Source organism: Rhinatrema bivittatum, chromosome 7 (assembly GCF_901001135.1).
Source record: "Rhinatrema bivittatum chromosome 7, aRhiBiv1.1, whole genome shotgun sequence".
NCBI lineage: Eukaryota > Metazoa > Chordata > Amphibia > Gymnophiona > Rhinatrematidae > Rhinatrema > Rhinatrema bivittatum.
Genome location: NC_042621.1, coordinates 224,322,284 through 224,344,479, shown reverse-complemented (window position 1 = coordinate 224,344,479; position 22,196 = coordinate 224,322,284). Strand labels below are relative to the sequence as shown.

Genomic DNA, 22,196 nt, shown 5'->3' with positions numbered 1-22,196 from the left:
AACTGTCATGTCATCAGTGGAAAGAGGGAAAACAGTGGGCAGTGTTGTAGCAATGAGGATATTTAAGTGAATTCCAGTCAGCCCAAACCATATTTTCACATGAATAAAATGAATTAAAGAGCCTTATTTTCACTTTCTTTTAGTAACCAACAGTGTATAACACCTATAAAAAGCAGTAGCTGAAGGTCTCTCTAATCATAATAAGCCTTCACTTCACACCAAGAGGTGAATATTAGGGATGTGCATTTGTTTTAAACAAATTTCAAAAACATGATGAATAAGGACCGTGGCCTAGGCCTGAGTATGAAGGGGTTTCTTGGCCTAGGCCTGGGCTAATCCTGGAGCCATGGCTGAAACCAGAGCCCCTCGATCAGTCACTTAACTGGTCCATCGGGTATCCGAGGTCCTGGCTGGATCCTGTTGCTCGGGCCTTGGCTGGAGCCTGGACCTAGGCCCAATGCTGCAGCCTGGGCATTCACCCCAGCGGACGGTGTCATTTTGATGTATGGTATTGTACAGCATTGCTGCAAGTCAAAATGATGCTATTCGCTGGGCTGAATGTACCAGAGTTAATTAACTCTGGCACGACTCCAGTGCATGGCATCAGTTTAAAGAAGAAAGAAGAAAGAAGAGGATAGTGTTGACAGAGCTGAAAGACCTGGGCCTGTCCCTAGGCCAAGACCGAGGAGTTGGGACCCAGCATCCGGGCCTGAAGCACGGCATCAGATGTGGGCCCTGGTCTAGGCCTCACTGGTAGATCTCCACCAGACCAGGTAAATGGAGGGCCTGGGAGGATCCTGGCCTCAGCATTTTTCTGGGTGGAAAGGATAAGGTGGGTGGGAATGAGACGGGAGGCTCGGCTTTCTTTTTTTGGGTCTTTCTTAGGGGGCATTTACACAAATGAAATTAATCAAACATTTCATGAACCAAAGTTTTGAGGGGAAAAACCCCTCCCTAAAATGAACCGAAAAACGAAAACAATTTTTTTATTCCTGCACACCCCTAGTGAATGTATCTGTGGCCCTTTCATGGAGTTTTTTTGAATTGGGCCATGCCATATGGAGATAGATCAATTTTTTCAATGTTTTTCTTGGACCTCACATCGGCAAGGTTACTGAATTTGGAATTAAAAGGTGAAAGTAATCATGCAAATAAAGGGAAGCTTTTAACTCTTAAGTCTGTTTCCTGGACTTGAATTTTTAATGCAAAAGCTTCTATAGAAAGTCAAAATTGGTTATTTTCTCCCACTATTCTATTCACATCAGTGATAACCACATTATCTACTAAATCCTATAAGCAATTATTTATGGTAGAATTTTTTTTTACAGCAGCTCATATGACAAGGACTTTCAAGCCATTCCCCAAATCAAACTGTAAGATGAAATGCCAGGACACATGGCAAGTGAAACTGAGCAAGCACAATCATGCATGAGCAGCACTGAAATAATTGCAAATACTTTCCAGTGCCAACACTGTGTTCCTGTTATCTTTAAGAATACCTCATTAAAAAATATCTATTAAACCCTTAGATTGAAACTTTCAATCCAGTTGGTTGAGTATGAGGCAAGTGATCCAAGTCATATGGCCTCCAGAATGCCTTATTGTAATGACTGTAGTTACTACTTTCTGCTGTTGCAGTTGCCAGTTTCTTTGTTAATGCTCAGAGATTATACTTTCTAAAGGATGACAAATATAAATCAGTAAAACAATTTCTAGGATTCTTGGATGGACAGCAACTATTTTGGTCCAGTCTCTGGGATTAAAGCAGCAAACATTCTTGATTTCTTTTTAAGATTTTAGGGGAAACCCATTGTTCCTTGGAGACAATATAAATTCTAGGGAACAATAGTGACCTCTTTCATCTTTAGACAGAATAACTGTCAAGGTTTTAGGAGCATTAGCGTTTTTTGTGAAATGGCCAAGGCACTATATATATATATATATAGTATATGGAAAGCAAAAAATGTAAACAGTGTGGGCAATGGATAGAAGATCATATAACACACCAAGATATAAACCTGCATATGATGAACCATCCCCACTTCCCGAAGACTCAGAGTCTATTGCAAAAAGACAACCAGGAAAGGACAAATTAAAACACATTTACAAAATTAAAATAAAGCTCATCTCTAGAAGATGAATACCATAGAGATGGGGATGGGGGAGGGGAACCCATTATGAGCACTTCAACCTACTACAACAACAAAAATAAATAAAATTTTGACACACATGGATACACTGTGGTCTCTCACCAGATTAAATTCAACACAGGTTAGTAGTGACAAAAGATCCATAGTCCTGAAAATGCCTTGATGGTCTACATGAATTGGTCATCTCAGTCTATTTTTCAGCATTTAATTATCCACATGACTAAGGAAATCCCAAACACAAACACTGCTGATAGTTGTTGACGGACAGCAACAGACTGATTAAATCTGCACATAAAATGGAGTTATCCTTCACCTCCTTAAAAAGGTTTACTTAGAACAAGAACAAATCATACTGTCAGAGCAGCATTGGCGGAAGTTTGTGTAGTCACTCAAGTCTAACAAGTAGCAGTTTAAAAAAAAAAATACAATTGCACCAGGGTCCCTAAAATTAAATAATATATTTAGAAAAATGAATGATAAAGCTGTCAAAAAGTTATTGCAAAAAGCATCTGTTCATACAATTACCTGGTTATTTCTAGAAATGGATTTCAAAATGTAGTAAATACAATAAATGAACAAGTTATATAAGTGAAGCTAAGCATTAAAAGAATTTTAGACTATGAAATTAAAAGAATTTAGTATTAAAGTTAAAATAAGATGTGTGTAGTTTCCCCTGAAGATTTTTTAAATGAAGGGGACAAATTCAATTGTTGCCAATGTTTGCAAAAACACTAAGGCCAGCACCAGTGATAGTGTGGTTATGACCACCTAGAATAAAGCTCAGGTGGGTTATCTGAAGGGGAAAACTAAAATTTCTTTCAATGGGTCTGCTGCCACCACCTGTGCTTCAGGTAAGTGAAATACTTCGGGTTTCCGGGCTGTCACCAGAACCCCTTTCATCAGCACTGAATGGACTAGGAAAAAAAAGTCTAACCCAGAGTTCTTTTCCATATTTGCATTAAGTTTATTAAAATGCAAGTGCAACTCTACTTAGGGTCATTAACGTGTTCTAGAAGGTTCTTGCTATCCAGAGTTCAGGAAGAGGTCAGTGAGTTCTGTGTAAGTCCAGAGCTCTTGCAAGCTGCATGCTTCCTCTCTATTAAGGAAGGGGTGCAAAAGGGATATAGAGAATTGGTGCTGCAAAGGATGATATAATGTAGGAGATAAGGTAAGAAACCAGAGGAGGTACCTTCCCTCCACAGGGAAAGGGTTTAAGTGAGAGTCTATATAGGATGCCCCCAAGCATCTGTTGGGTTTTGTCTTTATAGAGTCCTGAGAAGAGAGAAGGCTTGTGAGGCATCCAAAAATTTCTGTAACAAGGAACAAGGCAGATTACAAATTGGAAAAAAGGATTAGTGGCCTACCAGAAGGAGGATACCCTACTAAGAAAAAAGGTTAAACTCCTTGCTTGGGAAAGCTCCAGTACATGAGCTGTCTAAGTATGATGCTGCCCTGAAAGCCTTGGGGCTGAAGTGTTGGGTGATATTCCTCCTGCTCAGGAAGAGTGAGAACTTACTGAATCTGTTTCATTTCCTGTTTGACTGTATCCAGCTATTCAATTCACAATTCTACTATTTTTCTGCTGTCTGTCATTTGGATTTATAAATAAAATTCATATTGGAACCAACTCTGGGGTGGACATTGGATCGTGTTGAGTTGTGTGTAAGTCTTCCCCTGTGCCTCCCAGAGTCAGTCTGGTCTCCACTGTCAATCCCTGATGGACTTTATCCAATTCCAGGGCTGCAGCAGTGGCACTCACCTCCATCTGTGGTCTCTGAAGGTGGCCCTAGAGGAAGAGGGGATTATACAAGAAAGGTACATTGTCAGTTATTTCCAGAATAAGAGCAAATTAAAGAGGTTTACCTTCAATTTCCCCACCAGAGGCAGCAATTTTGGAGAGACTTAAACAGGTTGATCCAACTGCATCGTTTTTGGTAAGGCGATCCCTTTGCAAAAGATCACACAACAATTTGTCAGGATGACCAAATGGAAGTCTAACAAAAAAAAATATTCTACTGAATAAGAAACAGCCATGTGTTTGTGGAATGCACATTAATTTTACACAACCATTCATGGAACACAAAAGTAATACACATACTTGCATCATGACATGTAGATTGAATGTATTACATCTTCATTATAGGAAAATTGGTACTTGCCTGCTAATTTTCGTTCCTGGAATACCACAGATCAGTCCAGACAAGTGTGTTTTGCATCCCTACCAGCAGATGAAGGCAGAGAACAAAACTTTGAGGCACAGCTACATAACCCAGTGTGTCACCTGCAGTCCCTCCGTATTGACCTGTACCCAAGCCAAGATGTCTAACCCCAAACCTCCAGGATCTCTCCTTCTAAAGTGAGCTGGGGAACAAGTTGGAACTCCCAACCAAACTGACCCCTGAACTAGGGCCAAGAAAAAAGGAATTTCGAGACTTAACCAAATGAGAACTATATACAATTTTATTCTGCAGCACAAAACTTAAATTCCGCATCACCAGCAGCATCCAGAATCAGGAGAGTTCTTTCGAAAAATAATCATAATGAGCCGGGAGTCTGGACTGATCTGTGGTATTCCAGGAACAAAAATTAGCAGGTAAGAACCAAAATTTCCTTTCCTGTTCATACCCCAGATCAGTCCAGACAAGTGGGATGTACCCAAGCCCCTCTTCACTGGGTGGGATCCTGAAAGACCTGCACGCAGCACACTTTCACCTAAAAAAAGCCCTCCTCTGGGACCCTGAGATCCAAACAGTAATGTCTAGTAAAAGTGTGTAAAGAGGACCAAGTTGCTACTTGACAAATTTCCTGTGGCGACACCAACTGACACTCCACCCAAAAGCTGCAATCCCTTAGCAATCGACTGACCTTTACAAACATAGGCCAAAACTATTGCCTCCTTCAACCAATGAGCAATCATACTCTTAGTCGCCTTGCAACCCTTCTTTGGTCCACTGAATAAAACAAAAAGATGGTCCGAGAACTGAAATCCATTAGACACCTTGAGATATCTTAGGAAAACCAGATGCACATTCAAAAGAAGTTCTCTTGCATGGGGAGAATCGGGCGTCAGGCTTGAAAACCCCGGCAACTCCACCATCTGGCTGAGATGAAAAGTCAACACTACCTTGGGCAAAAAAGAAGGAACTGCACGTAGCGAGACACCATCAGAAATTCACAAAAATGGATCCTTGCACGATAAGGTTTGGAGCTCAGAAATTCATCTCGCCGAGCAAATTGCCACCAGGAACACTGTCTTATTTATTTATTTATTTATTTATTTATTTAAAAATATTTCTATACCGTCTTTACAAACAGTGTTTAATCAAAACGGTTTACAAATATCAAATAAAAGGGATAAAAACTAATAAAAAACTAAAGTAAAGGTTACTTAAAGATAACTTAGTTATAGAAAATATAAAAATTACAAAAATTATTCATTAACATAAAATAAAATTAAAATAAAATAGGTAATTTAAACAAATCAGAAAGCAAGTGAAAAGAATCAGGATCAGGTGCCAAAACTGGGAATATGATGCATTATTTGGTGGGTGGTATATGAAATGCAATTTGAAATAAATGTGTTTTTAAAGATTTTTTGAATTGTTTGGAGTTGGGTATGGATCTGATGGAGTCTGGTAATGAATTCCATAAAATGGGACCTATGACTGAAAAAGCTCTTTTTCTAGTAATATCTAAGCGGGCTTGTCGAGGTGATGGGATATCAAGAAGATTTTTGTCCATTGACCTTAGGTGTCTGGTAGGTTTATAAATGCGGAGGATAGTGCATAAAGTAACTGAGTTAGGGGTATGAATGAGAGAGTGTATAATGGATAGAATTTTAAACTGTATTCTATATTTGACTGGTAACCAATGTAAAGATTGAAGTATTGGGGTGATATGAGTCTTCAGGGTAAGGTCCTTCAAAGAAGCTCTTCTCAAAGGCTCAAAAGGAAGACCACACATCACTCGAAGAACCAAATTAAGATTCCAGGATGGACAAATCCTACGGACTGAAGGACGCCAATGCTTTGCTCCCTTAAGGAAATGTACTAAGTTTGGATGAGACGCTAAAGGTCATCCCTGCAACCTTCCTCTGAAGCAACCCAAAGCTGCCACCTGAACCCAGAGAGAATTATAGGTTAAACCCTATGATGAGCCCTCTTGCAAAAAGGCCAAGACTTGGGCAATGTTTGCCTGTAAAGGATCCTCGCCATGCACCCTACACCAGGACTCAAACACTCTCCAAACTCTGATATATGCCAAAGAAGTGGAGGATCTTCTAGTCTGAAGAAGAATAGTAATCACAGGCTCAGAATACCCCTTCAAGTGGAAGCGTCACCTCTTAAAAGCCAAGCCACTAGACAGAAGCAATCCAACTGAACAGATAAGGTGGGTCCCTGATGTAGCACTCCCCTCAGGTGGCTTAACAGAATGGGTCCATCTACCACTAGCTGAACTAGATCTGAAAACCATGGACAGCACAGCCACTCCAGCATTACCAGGATCACTCATCCTTGATGCTGCTTGATGTGATGCAACACCCGACCTATGAGCGGCCACAGGGGAAAGACATAAAGCAGAAGCCTCTCTGGCCACGTCTGAATTAGGGCATTGATCCCTGCAGAGCCAAACTCCCTCTGGCAGCTGAAAAACTTGGCCGTCTTGGCATTCTTCCTTGTTGCCATGAGATCGAACTGGGGTGAGCCCCACCTGCGCTGAATGAGGGCAAAGGCTTCTGCTGACAGCTCCCATTCTCCCAGGTCCAGCTGTTGTCTGCTGAGATAATCCATCTGCACATTGTCCATACCTGCCACGTGAGAGGCTGCAAGAGCCGCTAGGTGAAGTTCCGCCCAGGCAAAGAGTTTGTGAACCTCCTGAGCCACTAAGCAACTCTTCGTTCTGCCCTGCCTATTGATATAGGCCACCGTCGTCACATTGTCAGAGAAAACTTGTACTGCCCATTCCTACATCCAAGGAAGAACAAACAGCGCCCTCCTAACCACTCTTGTTTCCAGATGGTTGATTGACCAGGACACTTTCCATCAGAGACCACTGTCCTTGGGCTGTCGATTCTTGACACATCACTCCCCAACCACTGAGACTGGCATCCATGGTCACCTAGTCCGGAACTTCCAGATCCACTCCCTTCTCCAAATTGGGCCGCAACAGCCACCAAGAGAAACTGGACCTGGATTCTTCCTGGAGTAGCAACAGCAGCTGAAATTCCTCCAACAACGGATTCCAACAGGACAAGAGTGCCTTCTGAAGTGGACTCTTGTGTGTAAATGCCCATGGCACCAAATCTAGCATAGAAGTCACTGACCCTCGCACCTACAGAAAATCCCAGACCTTGGGGAACAGCACGTCCCTCAGCTGAACCACTTGTGACTGCAACTTGAGCACCCTTTCTGGGGTAAGAAACACCCTGCCTAACCAGATGTTGAATCGTGCTACCAGATAATGCGAGGACTGCGACAGTTCCAGATGGCTCTTTGCCAGGTTTATCACCCAACCAAGGGACTTCAGATGCTCTGTCACTCACCAAACGGAATAGTGACACTCCACCTCTGACTTTGCCCAAATGAGCCAGTAGTCAGGTATGGATGCACCAGCATCCCTTCTCTTCTGAGGGTCACCATCACCACCATCATCACCTTCATGAGCATTCTTGGTACAGTAGCCAGCCCAAAGGGAAGAGCTCAAAACTGTAAATTCTCCCCCAGCACCGTGAAGCAAAGAAACTTCTGATGTCTGCTCTGATGGGAATGTGGCGATATGCCTCCATAAGATCCAAGGAGGCCAGAAGCTCCCACTTGTGCACCACTGCAATCACCATCTGCAATGTTTCCATCAGAAAGTGTGGCACTCACAAGGCCATGTAGACCCTTTGCAGATCGAGAATGGGCCAAATCGAGCACTCCTTCTTGGAAACCATGGAATACCTTTCCCAACCATGCTCCTCTTGCAGCACCAGGATGATGGTTTCCAATCGCTGCAGCCGCAGAAGAGTATCCCGCACAGCCGCCTGCTTGATGGGCAAAATGCAACGGGACACTACAAAGTCCTCTGAGAGGGTTGAGAAAATTCTAAGGCGTAGCTGTTTCTTATTACTTCCAGAACCCACTGGTCGGAAGTGATTCTGGTCCACTCCTCGTAAAACCAGGACAACCTTCCTCTGAAAGCCACCGGGGAGGAGTGGACCGGCCTGCCTTCACTGGATGGGTTTCGCACCTCCACAACCCTGACCGGAATTATCTCTGGACAGTCTAAGGGTGCCTCGGAAGGACGGTTGTCTTCCGGAACCTTGCTTCTGTGCAGAACTGGAAGAGCTTCTGTTGGAGCGAAATTTCCTCATCTCATGGAAGCAGGTGCGAGATAGGAAAGTTATTTCCATTCTTATCCTCAGACAGTCTATTCCCTTTAGAATCTGCCAAATGCTTCATCAGCTTTTACAAAGCTTCACCTTCAACCAAACATCTGCCACCCAATTACATAATCACAGGAGTCTTTGAGCGGCTACCGCAGACACCATATTCCTGGCCAAAGTTCAAAGCACATCATTGAGAGCATCCACCACATAGACCACTCCTGCTTTCAACAGAGCATCCTGACCAGAATCAGCAGGGGTCCCTGTGGCTTTCTCCTGCGCCTTTTGCATCCAGCACAAACAAGCCCTCTGCCTTAGACTAGTGCAGGCCTCAGCTCTAAGGCTCAGAGCAGAGACCTCCAAATAGCCTCTTTAACAGGATCTCCAGCTTCCGATTTTGGACATCCTCCAAGGCTGCCGACCCTGCCACAGGAATGGTTGTTTTCTTTGATACTGCCAATACCACCGCATCCACCTTTGGCAACTTCCACAGCTCTAGGATGTCCTCCAGCAGGGGATACAACCTGGCTATAGACCTGACCACCTTCAATTCTGCTTCCAGGAAATCCCAATCCCGGTCGATCAGCTTTTTCACCTTCTTTGACAAAGGGAATGACCTCAGCAGTCCATGCAGCCCTTCCAACACCGAGTTTACCCCCTCATTGTTGGAATCCTCCTACACAAACTTAATCCCCAGCTCCTCCAGAACCTGAGGGATGAGAGGCAGCAACTCCTCCTTACAGAATAACCTGACCACCCTCGGGTCATCCCCTTCCACCAGAGAGACCTCATCTGCATTCAGGTCACCCATCAAACCATCCACTGGGTCCGCGCCCTGACCAGTGCTCTGGTCCACTTGCGGGACCCCTTGCAGACCATCACCATGCGGATCAGCGCCATCCGAATCCTCGGAGGAATCCTCCTCCTCCCCTCACGATCGATCCAGGCCCAACAGCCGCAAAATGCCCTCCATCTTCGGAGGCATCTCACCCCAAGACTTCTTAGCCTTGCCTCGGGAAGTCCGTAAGGCTGGCCGCTTACCCCGCCAACTCCTTCTTAACGAGATATGCCTCATGCAGCAATAAAACAAAATCCGCGGAAAACCTGTCATGGTCTCCCCTGCTCCATGGATGCCGGGCCTTCCCCTGCGTCCGCTTTCTCCAGACTTCGGGTTCACAGGTGAAAGCAGGGGAGGGGAGTCCCTGCCTTCCCCATCAATGGCAAGACTCCTGCCACGAGGAGCCAAGATGGCCACCGTCTTTTTCACCACCCTCTGAGGCCTCCTGCACAGGGCCTGCAGCACGTGTGGCGCACCTGCCCCCTGATCCCTGTGCCAAGGCTCCCTCGCCTCCAAAGGCCCAGAAGCACAGGCAGGGCAGAGAAGGGCTGCATTGAGGCGGGATCACCTCCCCTCACAGGCCTAACAGGCTTTCCTATACTCAGCAGGAGATGGCATCACAATCAACGTGGCCCATGGCTAAAAATAAACCAGAGACTGAGAAGAGAAAAACAGACACTGTCCCAGCTTCAGGTACTGAACACTGCACAAGCCGCATGGTTCCCTGCTCATCCCGTTGCCCAGCCAACAAAATGACCCCAACGCAGAGCAGGCCCAACTTTTTCTTCTGGTTTTTTAATTTCCCCAAAAGTTCACTTCTTAAAGCAACAACTTCCTGAGCAATCCAGAAAAGACCAAAAGAAAGATATACTTTCCTGATTCTGGGTGCTCCTGGAAGCTGCAACTGGCCAGCCTGGGTGAGAGGGCCTCAGGGGGAGTGAGGGAACCAGGACCCCTGGCTTTCCCTCCCCATGGAATCAAATGTCAAGCCTGGCTAGGGATTTCCAATCCCCTGTTCTCCCTGCTCAACCAGAGGGATGGTCCATGAAGGAACCTAACATCTCTGGGAGCTCCATCTTCAATTCTTCTGTCTTCTAACACTAAGCTAAATCTCACTTTTCTTTTTTTCCTCTAAACTATTAGACTGCAGTTTGTACCTCTACCATCTGCTGGAGACAGAGAAATACTGAGGGACTGCAGGTGGCACTCTTGGTTATGTAGCAGTGCCTCAAAGTTTTGTTCTCTGCCTCCATCTGCTGGTAGGGGATGCAAACCCCACTTATCTGGACTGATCTGGGGTATGAACAGGAAATTGCATTCTAGGAATTTGAAAAACTGACTACACAGATTGTCATTTTAAGAACAAAATGATTCTTGTGCCGGGTTTTGCCCAATTGCTGCAGCCTCATTGTGTGCTGAGCAAGCAATGGCCACATCTCATAACTGGGCTCTGTCATAGCACAGCATTGAAGATACAGGGAAACCAGTCAAATAAAACCACCTCTGAGACTCAAAATGCTTGGATTTTATGGACAAGAAGACTTAGGGAGAAGATTTTACATAGACAGGATTTGTACTCCTTTATCAACATCTGATTTTACTTACACACAGGTTTGGCTGTAATTCTATTCAAAATCAACATCCATAATCAATAAGGGCCATAACATTACCATAGGATTGCCATGCTCATAGCTATATCTGTTGCAGAGTTTGGACTTCTGCCTCTTCTGTTCTAGCTAGTTTGATCAACAGAACTGCAGTTCAAAACTAATTTAATATCTAGAGAAAAATAACTGAGCAAAATATACCTCCTAAAAAATTCAGAGTGTGACAATATTCTTGACATTTTAAGCATATGGCAATTAATGATCTAACTCACCAGTCATAGACTGTTAATCTTATTTGCTCACACATTGAGGGGAACTGAAAAACAAACAAGGAAAAGGTAAAAGATAAGGTTACATTTAAATGATTTAGGATTTAGTCAGGGAAGTCTGTAGCTCAAAAGGAAAAGCTTGAGCCTCAAAGCTTATTGTCACAGAGCAAACCTTGACTTGTAGATTAACAGCTTGGTTCCACTCAGGGTTGGCATTTTTCTCCATTCTTTTTGTGCAAACCTGCAAGGAATGAAAACCCAATCAGCTGCTAAATACATAAAGGCGCAAGAATGCGCAAACAAAAAACGAATGGCAAAAACCCAAAAACTACTCAGTCTTGGCATTTAGGTCTGCCAAGCCGTACAGCAGTATTGGCATCTTACAGCATTTCTAAGATTGAGAATTTAAGTTCCCTGGCTTCAAGCCAGTTTAGGTATAAAGTCAAGGAGATTCTCAAGGACAACAGTGTCAGACACAATTGTTTAGTTTCAAACAGAACATTGAGGAGATAATTTTCAAAAGGGTTTACACAAGATCTAGGCGTCATAGTGGATAATACATTGAAATCGTCAGCTCAGTGTGCTGCGGCAATCAAAAAAGCAAACAGAATGATAGGAATTATTAGGCAGGGGATGGTGAATAAAATGTAAAATGTCATAATGCCTCTGTATTGCTCCAATGGTGAGACTACAACTTGAGTACCATGTGCAATTCTGGTCGCCGCATCTCAGAAAAGATATAGTTGCACTGGAGAAGGTAAAGAGAAAGGTGACAAAATGATAAAGGGAAAGGAACAGTTTCCCTATAAGGAAAGGCTAAAGAGGTGAGGGTTTTCAGCTTGGAGAAGAGACACAACTGAGGGGGAATATGACAGAGGTCTATAAAATCATGAGAAGATTAGAACAGGTAAATGTGAATTTGTTGTTTACTCTCTTTCAGCTAAGAGAAGGACTAGGGGGCACTCAATGCACAATTAAGCTCTGGAATTCATTGCCGGAAGATGCGGTTAGGGCAGTTAGCATAGCTGGATAAGCTCCTGCAGAAGAAGTCCATAAACTGTTATTAATCAAGCTTAGGGAATAGCCCCTGCTATTACTGGCATTAATAACATAGGATCTGTTTAATATTTGGGTACTTGCCAGTTTCTTGTGATCTGAATTGGCCACTGTTGAAAACAGGATGCTGGATTTGATGGCCCCTCATTCTGACCCAGTATGGCATCTTATGTTCTTACGTGTAAAACTGACTTTTATGCACATAAATGAGCTTTTGAAAATTGCTACTTTTGAAAGTTCACTCCATAGAGCTGAGTTTTCAAAAGACCTCATGTGCATAAATGGGCTTTTGAAAATTGTTACAATATATGCTTTTACATGCAACTCCTTTGAAAGATCACTCCTAAGGAAGCAGGTAAGGACAGCAAGAGAAGGAAAAAGAATGGAAAGAATAGAAATTATTAGGAGTGCTCATTACATAAAATACCTTTTTTCCAGCAAAGCACACTTCCACAAATGGATCCACCAGATTTTTCTTGTCTGAATCACCTCCAAATATTTCCTTCACAGTTTGAGCAAACGCATCATCCACTAAAGAGAGAATGAGGAACAAAATTAATGATGACACTTGAAACCATAGTGCATGCAGGCTTAAAGAAAATAACCTACAGGCCGATACAGTAAGGACGCGTTAGAAAGAGTGCGGCAGTGCCGGGCACACCCTCGTTTGCCGCACGCACAGTTCGGATCACATACCGCTCGGTACTCTATTTAAATGGCATGCAAATGCAAGCCGCGTCCAACCCGCGTCCATGAAGCGCAATCCATTTTGCTGTATAGGCGCTTTATACAGCGCCTATACAGTATCCTGGGTGCGCTGGTACCTGTCATTTCAAATGACAGGTACCAGGAAGTGGATCCCAACTTTAACCAAAGAAAACCTAAAAACCTAAAATCCCCTCCTCCCGAAGCGACTCGACATGTAAAGTATTGTGAATAAGTGTAACCAAAGTTAACTTAGGTTTTCTTTCTTTCAGCCCTCTCTGCCCTCCTCCGGAGGCGCACGCCGCGGCTCCCCTGACTCCCAGGGGCAGCCGGCGGCGAAAGCAGCTTCCAGCGGCCCCCGCCGAAGACGGACGAACACATGCCCGTAGTGCACAGGCGCTCAAGCCAGCGAAAGTACATGAACGGGCGTGCTTGACGTACACTGTGATGTCATGCACGCCCGTTCATACGCTTTTGCTGACTTGGGGGTCCATCAATTTGGGCGCTCAAGCCACCGAAGCGCATGACGTCACGGCGTACGTTCATACGCTTCGCTGGCTTGAGCACCCAAATTGACGGGTGCTCAAGCCAGTGAAAGCACATGAATGCACGTGCGTGACGTACGCCGTGATGTCACGCATGCCCGTTCATGTGCTTTTGTTGGCTTGAGCGCCCGTGCACTACGGGCATGCGTTCGTCCGTCTTCGCCGGCGGGGGCCGCTGGAAGCCGCTTTTGCCGCCGGCTGCCCCCGGGAGGCAGGGGAGGCAGGGGAGCCGCGGTGCGCGCCTCCGGAGGAGGGCAGAGAGGGCTGAAAGAAAGAAAAAGTAAGTTAACTTTGGTTACACTTATTCACAATACTTTACATGTCGAGTCGCTTTGGGAGGAGGGGATTTTAGCTTTTTAGGTTTTCTTTTGGTTAAAGTTGCTTCAGGAGGAGGGGAGAGAGGACTGGGACTGCCCCGGAGACCGGCACCCATGGACACGGCCAGGGCAGGTGAGCGGGGGCTGGGGGAAAGTTTGCCATCTACCCTTACCCCTGCCTCTAACGCAGGGGTAGGGGTAGGTGGTAAATTAGCAGGTTAAACGCGCGGCTAAACTGCAGGTTAAAAAGGCGATAGTCGGGGCGCACGTTACTGAATGGGGGGATAGCTAATCCGATCGTTTACATCTCATATACATGCCGCGGGCGGAAAGGGTTACCCGTTGATTTAAAGAAGCGGTAAGGATGGATTAAAAGGGATAATGAATCGCGGGTTGGACTAACGCAGCCAAATTGTGAGTAGAAAGCAGGTTAGAAGCAGGGTAACCGCGGCCTCACTTTACTGTATCGGCCTGGTTGGTAGCCATGATGATTAGGGCTCAGGAGCAGGTCAGTTTGACTTGGAGAAGCAATTATCTCAGCCTCTGTATATAGTGTAAGGGAATAATAAGAATTTATTTACAAATAACGAACTGCTTAGGGTTTCTTGACATTTCTCCTCAGTTGGTCCTGCAACAACTGTCTGCTATGTAAATAGATTGCTACTGGGTTGAGAAGTTGGAATATCTACTATTTAATATGAAGTTACAGCAAGCAAAAAACGACAGACGTGTGGCTATGGACAGCACAGGATTTTATGTGCCACATAATAGCCCTTTTTTACAAGACAAAATGGCAGTCTCCTCTCCAAAATCTATCCTCTCCCCCAACCCTCCACACAATATAGGTCTGAGGGATATGGTGTACATCTGCGGCATAAAGGAATATCATCTGATTTATCAGTAGGACTAACACCAAATCACAGGATAAGCAGACAATTAACGATGGAGGAAAGGGGAGGATGGGTGTTCCTCACCTGATGATTCCAGAAGGAAGTATTTGATCAACCCACAGCCCAGAACTAACACTAGCCATTGGGAAATGCCACGATATCCATCGTTACCCAGTTAAATGGTCTGTGCCTGCTTGAATTGATGGTGATCAAAATTATCTTCCCTAAAACCAAGTGACCAGTGACTTAGTCATTCATGTTGTGTTAGAATATTCAATAGGTTATTATCTAAGATAATCTGCCACCCGTTAATAATTAGAAATATACTTTGTGGAATATCTTCAGCTCTGTAGATTTTCAGAAAAAAAGTGACCCATCGAAGTGTTACGCCTGCAGGCAGCAAGAGATTGCTCTCAACATCATCAGCATCATTATCTTGTTCTTTTTTTTCCACCTATTGGAAGATGAAATGCTATATATCATTATTACATTTTTACAGGCTTGAAGCATATTTTAGGAATGTCTGGATTTTTTTTTTTTTTTATAGCATTTAAATAAAGAATTGCTCACTCAGCAATAATACTGAAGCATAACATATTTGGACCTTCCTAAGTATAACTTTGGGCATATGATAAAATCCATTCTTCAAGCAGCAGGATGTAGTCTTAACAAATGGGTGTTAATGGTTCTTATGTCTGTCCTTTCCAACAAGAAGAGAATGGCTCAGGCACCAAGAATGATAAATTGACCACCAAGATCACTTTGTTTTGTATTTTCATGTTAGAGAGATGCCAACCCTTAATAATTAGAACATTGTAGATGCTGAATAGGTGCTTTATTATAAACAAGAAACATCAAAGAGGTAAGACATAAAACAAATTTTAAAATGAGATGAAAGGAAGCGTCAAGTATTCATATTTCTTTGAGCGATTGCATCTCTTGATCTCATTTTTTTGAATTATTAATTTTGATCTTGGAATACTATTTGAACCAATCTGCATTGCTAAGAAATAAAAATCCTACGGGGCTCCAAAGTCAAATCTCTGTTTCTACAACATCCTCCAGCCGTGGCATACTTTTGCCTCATCCCTTTTTGTCCTGCCTCATTCCATGGTTTCATGAATGCCGAGCGGCCCTTATCTTGCATAAATGTGTTTTAGTTCTAATTTTACCCATTTCGTTCTACATATGACATGGCTCATGTAGCTCAGGATACCAATAGCCAGGAAAACGAGACCAAGTCAAATTGTCTACGGCAACTCATACGCAGCTGCACATTAGTTATTCGTTTACTAAAAAAGAAGTGTCATCCAGGTGGTCTGATTGACAAATTCAGGAGTTTTTTGGGGGGTTTTTTGAGTGGTTATACAACCATCACATATTTTTAAATTAACTTTCATTTCAACTGGGTACTAAACTGAGTATACCAAAGACTGAAAGAGCTGCAAGAAAAAGGAATCTAGAAATTATATCTATATGCACACATGCATGCACACTAAACTTACTGGTGGCTCATCTCCTGTCCCGACGACAAACATGCTGATTTTCAGATAGCCTTTAGCTCCAGAGCTTGAATCTTCAGTGTCATTGAGAAGTATCCATTTCCTCATGACTGCATGGCCTATAGCAGTAGAGAAGGTGAAGCAATAAACAGTCGTGCAGTAGATAAGTTCAGTTTAAGTAATGCACCTTTATGCCTCTCTTAGCAAAACGTTATTTTAGGAAAATGGAAAGCTCTAAGGCCACATGTGTGCACAGGACACATGTGTGCAATTTTATTTTAGTTCAAGCACACTAATCAAAAAGCAGAAAAATAAATACAACTGTTCAGTTTTATAAGTAGCCTCACTTGGTTTCCTTTCAGTCGCTGTTCTATGGTTCAATAAAAGACTCACAGCCTCCAAGCAAAGGACATTATATACCGATGTTTTTGCACCTGACCTTTTTGGGCTTACATGTCCCATCTTCAGACGAGGTTCCAAAAACTCATGAAGAGCAGCATCGATGACTTCTTTTGGATGCTTCAGTGAACAATATCATAACCTCCAAAATATTCAGTCTTTCCTGAAACCTCCAAAATTTAATGGGAGCTAGGTAGATACCTTTTGTTCAAACTCTGCCCAACAGTTGTGTTTCGGCCCCAAATGATCCCTATTACAGAGAGTTGATGATCAGGAATCCTGACTATCCAGTGCTATTCAGCCATGGCAGGGCGGGATTAGAGGGTGGCGGTAGGTGAAACACACCTTGTTTTTCATTCACAGGACATAAAGTGCGATTACTTTCTATGGGGGGAGGGGGGGGGGGGGGGGAGAGCCAGCTGTCAAATATCATTTATATGGACAAAAACAGGGGAACCACAGAAACAGCAAGAGTAGGTCATTTTAGACCAAGGTCTGGTGTCAAACACCTTACGGGAGCTTCCTATTCATGCAAAATGGTCCCTAACAATGCCTGTTCTGGTATATTGACCTGCAAGTTGGGAAGGAGCAGTCCAGATTTGGCCAGAGACTGCCATGCTGCAGCTCAGCTTACCAAGGGGAAAAACCACGGGAAGAATCTATACGCAAAGCCTCCAACCAGCTGGCCCTCCAGTGCTTTTCCTTGATAAACCACACTACAGCACAGCATCTCCCAGCTGCCTTTGAACCACCAATCTTTGTAGGCTGGAACAGGCGAGGGGACAGTGTGCACGAATAAGAAAGCTCTTGATGAGCTAAAATTATTTCCTCCTACAGATTTCTGAGATTCCTTTGCTTTTGTCTATTTAAAAAAACCATTACACATTTGCTGGTTTCTCCCTCTCACTGTACAGAAACTGTATCATGTACTATGAATACAAAAGGAAAATCATGTCGTTATATGTTGAATCTAACCTTTCCTTCATGTCCTGTTGGCACCTTGTGCTGAACTATAAGAATTTTGCTCTTTTTCAGCTTTCTTGTTGTTTAAAAGTTATCACTTTTTTTTTTTTATATATATAACACTACCTATCGTTTGTACTTTTAAGCTTTGGTTCGATCTGAATAGAGGCTCATCAGATCATATGACATCTGTGTGCACTGCAGTTTTGGTGCCTGTGTCCGTCTTGCCCCCAACTCAGGAACAGCTACAGGTAGTGGTAGGAAATGTTTCTTTCTGGCAGACAGGGACTTAGGCAGGGATGTGACTTTTGTAGTTTGCAATGTCTGAAAGTAATCAGTGGGGGGAGCTTTGTGGGAAAGAACTGCATGTACAGGACACTGCACTGTAAGCTACAGGGAGGTTGGGGGTAAAAGGGGGCCAGAGGAAGAGAAAGCATTTGGTTCATGTCAGCGCCTAATTGAGATAAGGTATAGGGTAGAAACAGTGAAGCCAAGCCAAGAATCCCAGGTCCAGATACCAATGGAGAGAATCAGAATTAAAATGTGTGAAGTTCTACTCGTTGTTATATTTATGGACACATTTAAATGCTCTAGGTTTCAGAAAAATTATTTCGCCATCTCTTCTTATTTGTTAGTGCTGTTTAGTATAACTTCATTTAGGAAACCCATATCACTGGCAATGTATGTTTAGATGAATGGTGCTCATATTTTGTTAGGCCAGATCATACCCCTCTAAAGTAAGCAGACAGAGCCTGGATTAGTCAATCTTGTCCTAGAATTAAGATCGTGCAGTATAAAAAAATCCAGTACTTCAAAGGATATATCACTTACCAGGTTCATCATAAACATAACCCAGATCAATCTGGAATTCAGAAAAAACATTATTTCTTCAAAACTTAGAATATAATTGATTACTTAAGGCTCTATTCAAGCTTTATGGCAATAGATTTCCATAAATCCATAAGAGCCCAAAAACATCCATATCACATAACAATGCACCAACTATACACTGGAGCTATCCATGCATAAAATTATATATACAACCATGCTATGATTAGCTTTTTAAAATCCTTGTATGATTGTCAGGTTCAGTGCCCCATAAACTGATTGAACATTATGTCAGATGTGTAGTTGTGAGCTTGGATTGCTACTGGTCTCTTGTTAAGTCAGTGCTCTGTTATAAATAGGAGAGTGAATCCTGGGCTTATTGACACAAGGAGATGTACAAGTCCAGCTGAAGACACTAAAGTGAGTTCCTTATGCAGGTTCCCAAAGACTATCAATGTCCAGTTTTCATTATGGTTTACAATAATGTGTGGCGATGCTTTTTAATCAAGTTCTGCTTTTGCAGAGGAACACTGTAAAACTGTTCTGGGCCCCCAAGGCAGGCATGTAAGGTGCCAAAACACTGGCAGTGAAAGAATTTTATACCCTGAATCATTGGGTCAACATTCCAGATAGATAGCTGCTGATGTGGTTTAGATGTAATTTAGCAAAAAAGGCCTACTGAGTTTATTACAAAGTCTTGAAAAATATACATAACATACAGTACATATATAGGGCACATGATGTTAGAGCTACTGTAAGTTATTGATATCAAACACATTGTGTACAGACAGCTAATCAGTGATGTATTGGCATCCTTGTACGATGCCTTCTCTAGGGGTGTAGATAGTCATGAAACTGGTTTTGGATGTCCAAAGCTTTTTGTCCCCTTTGTATGGTTATTACATTTTCATAAGCAAGAATCATTTATGAGGTCCTTTTCAAAGCCACTTACACACATAAAATCCAGTTTTGTGCCTGCCGGGGCTGTTTTCAAGCACACTCATGGTAGGTATTCTGGGGGGCAGAGCTGGGACAGGGTTAGAACTTAAGTGCAAACTTTTGGATTTTGAAAAGACCGCGAAGAAGTTCATACACGGAAGTTAGGCACTGCTAGGAGCAGGTATAAACTTCCTGTAATTAACTTGTGTGCATGCTAGGGCATTTTACTCTAGCATTTTCAAAGGAATTTTGTGTGTATACAATAGTTTTGAAAATGATCAATAAAGTCTGTATGGTGTTTTAAAATTACCTTCCCTATGAAGGTTCCCTAAGATCATTTGGTTTTTTTTGGGTTTTTTTTCCCCTTTCAATTGTCTCCCAGACAGTTGCCAGGTGATTCAAGTTCTCTTGGTGGTGGAAACCTGGAGGGGGAGTTTTCTCAGACTCAAACTGTGGGTGGTGCTGCTGTTTGGCTAGCAGGGATCATGCCTATATAGCTATCTTTTCTACTTGAAAGAGGACATGTGCACCACCTCTGTCAAACCAGGGCAGGCGTTTTTTGGGACACAGATAACAGCCTACTGGAGACTGATTGGAGAAATTACTTACCTGATAATTTCGTTTTCCTTAGTGTAGATAGATGGACTCAAGACCAATGGGTATAGTGTACTCCTGATAGCAGTTGGAGACGGATCAGATTTCAATCTGACGTCAGCCCTAGTACATATACCCCTGCAGGAAGTGCAGCTCTTCAGTATTCTCCTCGAAAAGCATTGTGGATATATGTATGACTGAATAATTTGAATAACTTGATTAACTTTATAACTTGGATAACTTGATTAATTTGAACCGATTTAATTGGTTATAACTGGAGACCGCCAGTGCCCTCAACCAAGAAACGTCGACACCCGGTAGGATGGGTGCCCTAGCTAGAAGAAAGCATGGCTTACTCATGAATCATTCGCTCTCGGGGATGACACCCGAGAATTCCATGAGAAACGGCAGCTGTGGGTGGGATGCTGAGTCCATCTGTCTACATTAAGGAAAACGAAATTATCAGGTAAGTAATTTCTCCATTTCCTAGCATGTAGCAGATGGACTCAGGACCAATGGGATGTATAAAAACTACTCCCGAACCGGGTGGGAGGCTGCCCATGACCCACTTAATACTGCCCTTGCAAATGCTGTTTCCTCTCAAGCCTGAACATCCAGGCGGTAAAACCTGGAGAAGATATGGATGGAGGACCATGTCACCGCCCAACATATCTCGGCGGGTGACAGCATCTTGGTTTCCGCCCAGGACACTGCCTGGGCTCTAGTGGAATGGGCCTTGACTTGTAAAGGCGGCAGCTTGCCTGCTTCTACGTAGGCCGCCTTGATGACTTCTTTGATCCAGCGGGCTATGGCTGCTCGTGAGGCCGCTTCCCCTTGCTTCTTCCCGCTGTGAAGGACGAATAGATGGGACCATCTATTCGTCAGAATCTGTACTAAAGACCATGAGTCTTTAGTACAGATTCCGACTTTTCCAGGAGTCTGCCGACTAGGAGTCTGCCAACATTGAGATGGCGTAGACTGCGAGACTCTTCCGAATTCTTATGCTCATCTGGCGATGGTAGCGAGATGGTTTGGTTGAGATGGAAGTGAGATACCACTTTGGGGAGGAATGACGGAACTGTGCGTAACTGGATGATTCCTGGGGTGAATCTGAGGAACGGCTCCCGGCAGGACAGTGCTTGTAGCTCGGAGATACAACGGGCTGAACAGACTGCCACCAGGAAGGCTGTCTTCAATGTTAATAGTCGGCGAGACAGGCCGCGAAGAGGACTGAAGGAAGCTCCTGCTAAGAAATCTAGGAACAGGTTGAGGTTCCAAAGAGGCACCGGCCACTTTAGGGATGGTCGGATCAGCTGGACTCCTTTCAGAAAGCGGGAGACATCCGGGTGAGAGGCTATGCTGCAACTCTCGCTCTTGGTTCTGTAGCATGACAATGCGGCCAACTGTACCTTGATGGAGTTGAGAGACAATCCCTTCTGTAGACCGTTCTGCAGGAATTCGAAAATTGCAGGAATTTTGACTGAGCATGGAACAATGTCGCGGTCCTCACACCAGGCTTCGAATACTCTCCAAATCCTTATGAATGTTAGGGATGTGGAGAACTTGCGTGCTCGGAACAGAGTGTCAATTACTGCCCCCGAGTATCCGCCCTTCCTCAGGCGAGTCCTCTCAATGGCCAGACCGTAAGAGAGAATTGAGCTGGATCCTCATAGAGAATCGGTCCTTGTTGGAGCAGGTCTCTGTGTGGAGGTAGCGGGAGGGGGGCTTCCCTGTCAGCAGCCTTCGCATGTCTGCGTATCATGGTCTTCTTGGCCAGTCCGGGGCCACTAGAAGTACTGGTCCCCTGTGGTGTTCTATCTTGTGGATGATTGCGTCCAATAGGGGCCACGGCGGGAAGGCGTATAATAGAGTCTCCTGTGGCCAGGTCTGTACCAGGGTATCGATTCGCTGGGACTGGGGTTCCCGCCTATGGCTGAAGAAGCTTGGCACTTGGGCGTTGGACCGGTTTTGCCAGGAGGTCCATGGTTGGTGTTCCCCAACGGTTTACTAACAATTGGAATGCTGTGGTCGACTATCTCCATTCTCCTGGGTCTAGACTTTCTCTGCTGAGGTAATCCGCAGTGACGTTATATTTCCCGGCGATGTGGCCAGCCGAGATCTCTTGAAAGTTTGCTTCCGCCCATGACATTAGGGGTTCTATTTCCAGAGACACCTGTTGGCTTCTGGTTCCTCCCTGACAGTTGATGTAGGCCACTGTTGTGGCATT

The 22,196-nt window shown here is 43.9% G+C and overlaps 1 protein-coding gene across 1 annotated transcript in view; it reads right to left on the bottom strand.

Annotated features, from left to right (window-relative positions):
- The window catches only part of MYOF (myoferlin), a 386,224-nt gene that overhangs the window by 204,871 nt on the left and 159,157 nt on the right, over positions 1 to 22,196 (bottom strand). Inside the window, 8 exon segments of the mRNA XM_029609901.1 lie at positions 2,019 to 2,060; positions 4,014 to 4,096; positions 11,235 to 11,278; positions 11,404 to 11,472; positions 12,715 to 12,818; positions 15,072 to 15,198; positions 16,250 to 16,365; positions 18,440 to 18,470. Coding sequence (XP_029465761.1) covers positions 2,019 to 2,060; positions 4,014 to 4,096; positions 11,235 to 11,278; positions 11,404 to 11,472; positions 12,715 to 12,818; positions 15,072 to 15,198; positions 16,250 to 16,365; positions 18,440 to 18,470 — 616 coding nt within the window.